Genomic DNA, 11,319 nt, shown 5'->3' with positions numbered 1-11,319 from the left:
GAATTCGCACAATAGTTAGTCCTCAGATTACAGCAGTTCACTTAGTGACTTCGAAGTTACAATGGCAATGAAAAAAGTGATTTATGACCAGTGGTGAAATCCAAGTGTTTTTTTTACTACCGGTTCTCTGGGTGTGGCAGGGGAAGGATACTGCAAAATCCCCATTCCCTCCCCACTCCTGGGGTAAGGATATTGCAAAATCTCCATTCCCATCCCACTCTGGGGCCAGCCAGAGGTGGTATTTGCCGGTTCTCCGAACTAATCAAAATTTCCGCTACCGGTTCTCCAGAACCTGTCAGAACCCGCTGGATTTTACCCCTGCTTATGACCATTTTTCACACTGATGATCGTTGCAGCATCCCTGTGGTCGTGTGATTTACATTTGGATGCTTCACAAGTGTCTTACATTTATGACGGTTGCAGTGTCTTGGGGTTATGCCATCACCTTTTGCAACCTTCAGACAAGCAAAGTCAATGAGGAAACTGGATCCACTTAACAACAGTGTTAGTAATTTAACCTCCTCAGTGGTTCATTTAATAAATGTGGCAAGAAATTGTAAAATGGTGCTAAACCCACAATGAATTTCTCACTTAACAACCTAAATTTGGGGCCCAATTGTGGTTGTATGTTGAGGACTAACTGTATTGTACACCCCATCAAAATACAGTTGGCTAGTAGCTTAATCATGGTTGTGTTGAAGTGAACAGTTTTAAGAATTCTTCAATGAGCTAAAATAGAAAGGCAAGGCAGGGAAAAACCTCTTTAGTCAAAGTGAAAAACTAGATATACTTTGAAATGCAGGAATCGCAACTATTTATTAGATTTTTATGTCGCGTGTATTATTAAAACATAAATTCGCCTTCCTCTTATTTTTCCCACAACCACCCTATGAGGTGGGTTGGGCTCAGAGAGAAGCACTGGCCCAAAGTCACCCAGCCGGCTTCCATGTCCAAGGCAAGACTAGAACTCACAGTCTCCTGGTTTCTAGGCCAGCGCCTTAATCACTACACTGACTGGATATGCAAACCACCAAAAAATGTCCATATTGTTGCCAATGAAACTACTTACGAACATGTTATATCATCAAGAATTGAATTCAACTTGGGATATTTTCTTTTAACTTGTAAAAAACCCTATGCTCTTGATTTTAAACTTTTACTTAATTGTTGCTAATTTTAATCTTAATGCTTTAAAAGTTTTTATAATTTATGCTTTTATTCTATTGTAAGCATTCCAGAGTTACTCAGGACAATGAAATGGGTTGCATACGAATTTAATAATAAACAAACAAACAGCAGTCAAATTGCTTAGAATTATCTGGTGTTTGGAAGGAAATAGATGTGCTATCAAGTTGGTGCCAACACTTAGCAACTACATAAATAACTTTTCTCCATCAGAAAGAAAAGATACTCAAAAGTTTCTCCTTCCTGGATCAAATAAAAACATAGATTCTGATTTTTCAGTTTTAGATGCCCTAAAGTTGAATAATTTGTTACCCTTACTAGGATATCAAGTATATCAAAGGTATACAACCTAAAGTTTTAGGGATTTAAATGATTATTAACTTGCAGAGTTCTCCAAATACTACAAATAAAATATGGAGGCATTTCAACTATGGGGTCCTTGGTGCTCTCTGAGCTTGGTGGTTTGTTTGTAGATGTTTTATTACTGAACTGGGTATAGCAACACCGGTGCAAACTCCTCTCTTTTAGCACTGATGATGTTACCTAGTTTGGTAATGAAATGTCTGCAAGAAAACCAAGCTCCGAGAACAGTGAAGTCTCCAGAGTTCTGCCCAGAGCTACAAATATTCTCTTCTATCGGTACATATCAACTATGTTTTAATTTCAATTACATTAAATCAAATGCAGTTTTTGTACTTCCTTCATGCATTATGAGTTTATACAATTGGAATAGGCAGCTGGTTATTTTAAAATCATTTTTTTTAAAAAAAATCTGAAAATGTAGTCACATCAGCTCCTGTACGGCATTGCCATTTTATTTTGACCATTTTGAAATACTCAAAAGTGATGTAAGTTTAACGACATGGATCATATATGTGGTACCTGAAATTTTGGGCTTCAGCATTTTTAAAAAGGCGATACTAGCACTTTTAACATGGCAGTTTAGGCCTTTTTTTTAACTTCAGAAAAACACTTTATTTCTATTTTTGGCCAAAACCATCTTTGATATTCAGGAATTTGTGTTTTTGCTGCTAAACAAGACAGGATATTCTGAAAGTTCTTGAATATACCCACAAGTTTTAAGAAAGATACAAACTCAGCTGAAGTGCAACCCATAAATTTGCCACTTTTGGTATCTAGTTGTCTAGAATTTTCTATTCGAGTCTCACATACAATTGTTATAAGATAGAAATCCAGCTGAGAAAGAGTAACATAACCCATAAATCCAGCTGGGTTTGTACCTGTCTTAAAACTTGCAAGTGTAAGTCTTTTATTGTTTATAACATATAACAATAAATGTTTATAACATATAACAATAAATTGTCATTTGTTTCTGTACCCCATAAAAGGACTTGACCATCATTTAATAAATGCTTTTTTGCTTTGCCTGAATTACTTGGTGATTTGTACTTTTGATGATTCATATTTTCAGGTGGGCAAAGAAGCCCTTTTGCAAAGGTAAAAGTGTCTCTCAAATTCAGGGATCAAGTTCTTATTAGCTCCACATCAAACTCTGGTGCCTGAGTTTCAAGGCAACAGACACAATAGGGAAAATATTATATTTTGAACCATTTGGGGTACACCATTTCATGAAATCTGATTCTGAATGGGGAATTCCGAAATCCCTGAAACAACCAGTTCCACATTTTGGAACTTTTATAGCACAAAGAGTGACTGAGATGTCCTTAGGTTGCCCAATTAAAATGAAATAAATTGTGACAGCTATATCTATGTTTTTAAGTGCCCTAATTTGAACAAGGAAAACTTCCCTAATTCTTTATTGCCACTGCAGTTCTTTAATGTATGATAAAGAAGTTTAAATCAACCAAGATAGAAATCAGACACATTTTCCCATCCCAGGAATTTAATACAATGCAATTGTTTGTGCTAAACAGCTTTTATTGAAGAGAAAGGGGGAAACAATTAAATATGTTTTCTTCTTTAAGGCTCATTTGTTGACCTCAGGTTCTGTTCCCGCATAAGAAATTGACACCTGTCGTCAGAACAGTGGAGTTTTAATTACTTGCTTTGTTCTTTCCTGCATTAGGGAAGTCCTCAAAACAAAATTTAAACCCCAACATACAGTTCATTTATTGAACTATTGAAAAGTTCAGTAATTCCCCATAGAGAATATTATAAAACAAGCAGTCTGTTGACTACTTCTCCAAAGCTTTTAGCTCTTTGAGCTATAATCTCTGACAGAGTACTGGAAAAGTCCATCCTCCCCTTTATTTCCCACTGAAGTAGAATCATACAGAAGTAAGGCTATGATTTGGTTATGCAAGGAATAAATACACCACTAGTAGTAACTGAGAGTTCTCAAACTGCACCACCATAACTGCTTACAGCAGCTTGTGCATCTAAAACAAGGAGCATAGCTGGCAATATGTTTTGACCACTTTGCTCTTCCAATTTTAAAAAAAATATTTGTAACAACCCTCCTAAGAGGTCCCAACCCAGAGCTTCTTCCAAGTCACCAGTGGTAACGATTAGTCTAAATTAGTTTAAAACAATGTTTCTCAATCTCAGCAACTTTTAAGAGATGTGGACTTCTAGTCCCAGAAGTCGCCAATCAGCATGGCTGGCTGGAGAATTCTGGGAGCTGCAGTTCACATATCTTAACACTGCCAAGGTTGAGAATACTGCTTTAGAACATGAAAGGATGTAGTGTCATCAGATATCAGGTGGGACATTGCTCTTGAGGAGCTTACAATCTAAAATGAATTTTGGGAAATAGGGAGGAACACATACCAGTGTGAGACATAGATGCTTTAGCATCAAATGCACCTGGACATCAGGCCTTTTCTTCCTGGATCTTTCATTTTCTTGGCAGAACATGATGCTGCTATCTGTTCAATCATGTCCAATTCTCAGGAATTCCCAGTGGTCTCTGCATTTTCCTGTTTTGTATGGTTTCTTTCTTGTTCTATGCTCTTGCTGGTGTGAACTTTATATCATGGTGTCTAGCCATGATATTTTTTAATGGCCTCATTTCCTTTTACCACTGATCACTGGAGAGCATAGTGCCTTGAAATCCAGTAACTGTAATTTTCCAGTCAGAGTTTGTCCAACCAATAATTTTTAAAGATGCCTTCATGGGGAACAGAACACTCTTTTGACAGTCGTTCAAACTGTAAGGTGGTTCACCAAAGTGAAGAGAGTCCACTTAAATATATTTTATTTACAGGTCCTTTATCGTTCCATTTTTCATTTTTACTGTCTTCCAGCACAAGTCATGTGTCTTCCAAGATGATGATATGGAATTGTTGTGTGTTGTTCATTCACATTTATTGAAAAAGGGGGCTCATATGACAAACTATCCATTTGGAAGCTGGTTACGTTTTCCAAATGTTTTTTCTGTCCTCACAAAGATCATATGAAGGGCAGATTTTTTAAAAGAATGGAATAATAGTGCAATCTTCACTTTTATAGATATCCTTAACAATTGTCTTCTTTTGTATTTTTAAAAAATGTTTAAAGTTACAACTGTTTATAGTGCCCTATTAATTTTTTAAACACACCAATTGTGTTACTGTTAACTTTTTGATTCTTTCCAACCCAGTGAAATACTGCAAAGATACTATGTAAAGGGACTTGGGACTTTATCTGCCTGTTCATCAGCAGAATAAGACCAAATTTGGTGTGGGAGAAGTCGTCCATAAAAGAAAGGTCAAATGTAAAGTGATCCAGATCAGGCCAGCATTAAAAAAAAAAACTGTCAGAAAAATCCCCTGTGTATCTCTTTGGGAGATATAGTTGGGACAGAAGCTTGGAATGTTGCCCACTGATCTAAGCTTTGTTTCCTCTTAATCACATGACCCACAATAGGACTATCATTAAGGGCTAAAAAAAGACTTCTGGAAACCCTTTCCTCACACTTTGCTACTTGGTTAAAGAAGTCTAATTTCCATTTTAAATTATTTTCCCCCTCTCACTCCCATCTTAACCTTAAAAAATATACTGTACACTGTGATCACATAGATCATATACATTCAACTTTTAGGAATGGGTAATCAGGCTTTAACGAATAAGCGCTTAGCATTAAATACTTGATTTTGTTTTTAAATGCTTTGCTTGGAATTCTCTCCCTACCAATAGCCACTCAGGTTCCATTCCACCATTATGAATGGAATAGGTGTGGACGAGCATGACTCTGAGAGTGCTGAAAATTGAACATTCTATACAGGTAGTTCTCGCTTAACAATTGCCGCTCAATAACCTTTCAAAGTTACGATGCATTTCAAAATAGCTGCTTAATGACTGCTGAAAGTTATGATGGACTTCAGAAAAGCTATTTATGACCCTCCTCCAAGTTATGACTGCCGCACTCTGCTAGAGTCACATGATTGCATTTTGAGTGCTTGGCAACTGACTCGCTTGTATAACCGGTTGCAGCGGCTTTCGGTCATGTGACCACAATCTGCCATGGTTTTTTGCCATTTTCTAGCAAAAAAATGGCAAAAAACGCCCATCCGATATATGCTAGATTTGTTTTATGACCCCGGTTCACTTAATAACTGTGATTGACCCACTTTATGATTGTTGTAAAATGGTCATAAAATCAAGTTCGGTCATGTGATGCCTCAATTTATGACAGCAATGACTTATGACCAAAATTCTGGGCTCCACTGTGGTTGTAAGTCGAGGACTACCTGTACATCACCCATTCTATTCCTGCCTTTCTTCTGCAGGCACAAGCAAGTAACCATTGCCTGGGTAATCAAGATCAGCTGGACTTTCCTTTTCTTGCACCCCATCTTCTTCTTCGGTGGGAACAGGTATCTGGCCAGAGTTGTGGCTGTGTTGGGCAAACCGATCCAGCAAGAGCTGCCTAAGAAACATGATTGGAATGGGTAGAGCAGCCACAATGATCAGACTAATGAGAAGGCCCAAGGCCCATGGTGGGTATTCCAGCTGTTCCTCCTCTGCCTGAAATGGGAAGGGAGAGAGTAAATTTTAGATGCATTATCTCCCTTTTACATCAGGCCTCTTCTGTACATTCCCTGATTGTGTCAACAAGAGAATTCAGTGGAAAAAGATCTTCTCCGCATGCTGCTCCATAAGTAAGCCATAATATGATGCATTTGTTTGGGCTTAACAATCTGAACTGTATATATGATCATTAAGAATTGTGCATTGCTTCTGGTGGCACCGCAGGCTCTGACAGACGCTCCTCTTGGACCATCAGCCCCGCGATTTCGTTAAAACTGCCAAGACAACGCAAATCAGCTGTCTGGCGGCTTGGAAACCTTCCCCTCGGGAGAAGAGAGGAAGGCGAGCAGCCGACTAAGGTAGAGCTCCCCAAAAGCCCTAGGAGTAATTCTGGGGCTTGGAGGGTGAGAGCTCCCTGGTAGTTCGACTGAGCTCCGAATCCGAGGCTTTTCTGCTTCAAGCAGAACAAGACGCCGCGACCACCCCTGCAATCAACATTCAGATTCAAAATAAGCTTGAAGCAGGCAGAACAAAAACAGGAGTCCTAGCAACTGCAAGTACTGAACTTCAACTCTGTGTCTATACTTCTTCCTTCTAAGACTTTTAAAACGAAAGCAAAAATGGTGCCTGAACTGTAACGGCGTGAAAGTGAAAGTTATAGTGAAAGTGATAGTTAACATCGTTAGCGCTTCTAAGGCTGTTTAAGATTATTGGATTCTACACCAAAGAAAGAAAGATTTAAAGTGGAAAGACTACAGTTTGGACTTTAAATAAACTATAATACTTACAAAAGATTTAAAAACATTTGGACTTATTGATTTGGTTGCTGTAGGAAGTATAAATTGAAAGCTAAAAATGGCTTCTAAGCAAATAAAATCTGGCTTTAAAAGTGCTGGAGGATCGCCAGCACAACCACCAAAATTACAATCTTTGTCTACTTCAAATCCACAAATATTGACTTTGGAAGTTCTACAGGAATCACTGCAGGACGCTTTGAAGCAACAAACTTCTTTTTTAGAGGGGAAAATTAAGGGAGTGTCTGAAGAAATGGCTGAAATTAAAGAAGTTATACGAATTCGGAATAAAGAAATAAGAGAAGACATAGTAATGGCATTTCAGGGTCTGGCAAAACACATTGAATTGTTGGATGAAAGAGTAAAAGAAATTAATCAGTCCAATTTGAATTTGGAAAATAAAATGGATAAAGTTCAGACTAAGGTGGATAGGGCAGATGATGAAGTGGTGATGTTACAGTATAGAGCGATGGAATTTGCTCTGAGAGTAAGAGGTTTGAGAGAACACAATCGAGAGAACTTGAGAGAGATCTTTGCAGAGGTTTTTGCAAAGATAACTGGGGAGCAACAAGCAGATCTCTCATTGCAAATTGACAAAATATATCGTATTAATTCCTGGTTTGCCAGACAGAATCAATTGCTAAGAGACATTGTGATTTACTTTACAACGAGGAGGACCCAAAATGAAATTTTACAAGCTTTCTATAAAAATAAACTTCAAATTGCAGGACAAGAGGTTTTAGTGCTAAAAGAAATTCCCCCCAAAATGTTGAGAAGCAGAAAGGAGTTTGCTTTCTTGGTGGATGAACTTAGAAATCGACAGATTCAGTTTAGATGGGATGTTCCAGCTGGACTGGTGGCGAATTATATGGGAGAAAGGTATCGCCTTAACACAATTTGGAAGGCAAGAGATTTTTATACTAATGTATTAAAGGCTGGATGTGCACCATCTCAGGAAATGAGGAGAAGAAAGGAAGAACTGGCAATACAGGGACAGAAGGAAAGTAAACAGCCACAAGCTGCAGGAGAGACCTCGCTTATTGAAGAAGATTTATTAATACTGATTATAAGATTTTTGCTAAAATACTAGCAAATAGGTTAATGGTAATTATGCAACAAATGATTCATAATGACCAATCTGGATTTATAAGTGGGAGACAAATGAAAGGTAATGTAAGACAAATTGTAAACTTATTGGAATATCTGTAAAGGAACAACCAAGTCCCTGCAGCGCTTATCTTTTTGGATGCGGAGAAGGCATTTGATAGATTGAATTGGCAATTTTTATTGAAAATAATAGAAAAGATGCATTTTGGAGAATACTTTACACAATCTATTAGGGCAATATATCAGAGACAAACAGCACAAATAATAATTAATGGTGGTTTAACAGAAACTTTTAAAATTGAAAAAGGAACAAGGCAGGGATGCCCTTTATCACTATTATTGTTTATTTTAACTTTGGAACCATTACTGAATAAAATACGAGGGTCAAATAAAATGAAGGGAATTAAAATTAGACATCATGATTATAGATTAAGAGCATTTGCGGATGACTTGGTTGTTACTTTAACTCAACCAGTACAATCAGTTACAGGCTTACTTGATATAATTATCCAATATGGTCAAATGTCTGGATTTAAAATAAATAAACAAAAAACAAAGATAACAGCTAAAAATATGACGGTAAAGCAAAAAAGAAGAACTGGAAAGACTAACAGGATTTGAAATAGTAAAAAAGGTTAAATATTTAGGGGTCTATATTACAGCCTCAAATGTAAAATTATATAAAAATAATTATGAATTGCTATGGTAAAGAATACAGAAAGAGATGGAAAATTGGGGGAAATTACAATTATCTTTGTTGGAGAGAATAGCAGCAATAAAAATGAATGTTTTACCTAGGTTTTTATTTTTGTTTCAAATGATACCAATACTTAAGAAAGATGATAATTTGAGGGAATGGCAGAAGGGTATTAATAAATTTGTTTGGGCAGGGAAAAGACATTGAATAAAGTTAAAAATAATGCAAGATATACGTGAAAGAGGAGGTCTTAAAATGCCTAATCTAAGATTATACTATGAAGCAGCTGTCCTAACAATAATTAGTGACTGGATTAATTCAACAGAAGAAAGAATATTGAATATTGAAGGATATGATTTGTTATATGGCTGGCATGCTTACTTATTATATGACAAAAAGATGGATAAGACCTTTAAAAGCCATATACTAAGGAATGCCTTGTTACGAGTTTGGAAGAAGTATCAATATAAGTTAAATTATAAGATACCTATATGGGCAATACCCAGACATGCGACAGAGAATATAAGTGTAGAACAAAAGCAAGAGGTGATTACCTATAAAGAGCTTCTTAAAATGGAAGGGGGTATATTGCAGTTAAAATCTATTAAGGCATTAAAAGAAGAAAAAATAATTCAAACTTGGTTTCAGTATGGACAGTTGCAAGCTAGATGGAAAGAAGACTAGAGAATTCGTATCATGCAGAAGGAGGAAAATTTGGTAAAACAAATTAGAGATCAAGGTCAAATGCATATAAAAAGATTATATAATATACTGATAGAAATAGACTCAGAAACGGAATTAGTTAAGAACTGCATGATAAAATGGGCACAAAACATTCAGGAACCAATGATGATGGAAACTTGGAAAAAATATGGGTTAGAAATGTAAAATTTAACGCACAAAATTTAAGAGAAAATTTTTATAAAATGTTTTACGGATGGCATTTGGATCCTAAAAAGTTGGCTTGTATGTATCCGAATTTGCAATCTAAGTGTTGGAGATGTGATTGTGATGATGCTACTTATTATCACATATGGTGGACTTGTAAAAAAGTTAAAGCATTTTGGATCAAAATATGGTGGATTATCCAAAATATTCTTAAAAAGAAGATAAAGTTTACTCCACAATTGTTTTTGTTGGGTATAATCACAGATTGTATGGTTATAGAGACTAAATTGATTTTAAATTTAATAACTGCAGCTAGACTTTTGGTGGCGCAATACTGGAAGAAGGAAGAATTGCTTACTGTTGAAGAATGGACATTAAAAGTGGCAAATTTGGCAGAAATGGCGAAAATTTCAGCATATTTGAAAGATCATTCACAAGAAAGATATATATCAGAATGGAGAAGATGGATTGATTATATTCAAAACAAATATCGAACTAAAAAGTATCAAATAGCTTATGAATGAATAGAAAAGTTAAGAGTATGTATATTTAGTTAAGTAAAAGGCGAGTTAAAGTGTCAAGGGGGAGATAAGAATCTGTGTAGTTAGTAACTTAGCTTAGCATATGATTGTTAATTGTTTTACCCTGTATTTTGTTCTGGGAAGTCCGGGGGGTGGGGGGTGGAGGGGGGAGGGGAAATATTTGATTTTTTTTCTTTTTTGTAAAACTTTTCAATTAAAAAAAAAAAGAATTGTGCATTACTATTTGTAATATTTTTCAAATTATATCTAAGCAAAGATGCAATACTATGTAAATAATATGTAAATAACATGTATTTATATATTAACACCATGGAACCGAAAAATGTTGAATTGTATTACTATATTTCATAACAATCTGAACTGTGTGTTTGTTGTTTTTTTTTAATTCTAACTGAAGGTTAAGGCTAAACATATTATGTGAACCCACACTTTAAATCAGAGGTCCCCAACCCTGGGGCCTGAGCCCAGTACCAGGCTGTGGCCTGTTTGGAACAGGGACGTGGAAGTGACAGGTGAGTGTGTGCCTGCAGCTCAATTTGTACAAGCAGCAGGCATGCATGCCCACCACTTGCGCAAATGGAGCTGCATGCACGCATGCATTTGCCTGCTGCTCACAAGGAACCATCCCTTCCCTCCCACACCTGCCAGTCTGTAAAGCCGGAAAGACTGGAGACGACTACTTTAAACAGTCCCTAGATTTCATTTTATTTTTGTTTGTTTTCAAACAGAAGACAAGCAGGCCAAGTGCAACGCATGAAACACAAGAGGAGATAAAATTTCTTACCTTTTCTCGGTTCCAGGCGGTGTAGGTGGGGCGTTTCATGACCAGGTACACCAAACTCGCTAGCAACAGGCACAACATTGCTGCCAGACTCACAAAGCGCCACATGTAGCTGTAGATTTTCCACGGCCGCCAGCCCAGCATGTTTTCTATGTCATCCAAGAACCTACAGAAAGAGAGACATACAGGCAAAAGTAGCAGAGAGCTGAACAAGATTGTTTGCGCAATTTTGCCGATTAAACCAGCAGTGAAATGCTACTGGTTCACGCGAACCGGTAGTTTAAAAAAAAGCTACCAGTTCCTTCAAACAGGTATTTTCGATGATCAGTTGTGCTGCGCAATTTAAAATCGCTAGAAAGCAAGAAATCATGCTTTCTAGTGAATCTAAATGGT

General features: G+C 36.8%; 1 protein-coding gene across 2 annotated transcripts in view; it reads right to left on the bottom strand.

Moving 5' to 3' along the window:
* Positions 1–3,066: 3,066 nt before the first annotated feature.
* SLC6A16 (solute carrier family 6 member 16) overlaps positions 3,067–11,319 on the bottom strand; it is a 53,750-nt gene continuing 45,497 nt past the window's right edge. For both annotated transcript variants that reach the window (XM_034423297.3, XM_087891880.1), the window contains exons 12-13: positions 10,930–11,092; positions 3,067–6,114 (exon numbers count right to left, since the gene is read on the bottom strand). In XM_034423297.3, coding sequence (XP_034279188.2) covers positions 5,854–6,114; positions 10,930–11,092 — 424 coding nt within the window. In that variant the 3' untranslated portion in view covers positions 3,067–5,853. The remainder of the gene's footprint in view (positions 6,115–10,929; positions 11,093–11,319) is intronic.

Source organism: Pantherophis guttatus, chromosome 4 (genome assembly GCF_059756535.1).
Source record: "Pantherophis guttatus breed Tessera chromosome 4, ASM5975653v1, whole genome shotgun sequence".
NCBI lineage: Eukaryota > Metazoa > Chordata > Lepidosauria > Squamata > Colubridae > Pantherophis > Pantherophis guttatus.
The sequence above is the reverse complement of the archived record's forward strand: the minus strand, read 5'-3'. Positions and strand labels throughout refer to the sequence as shown.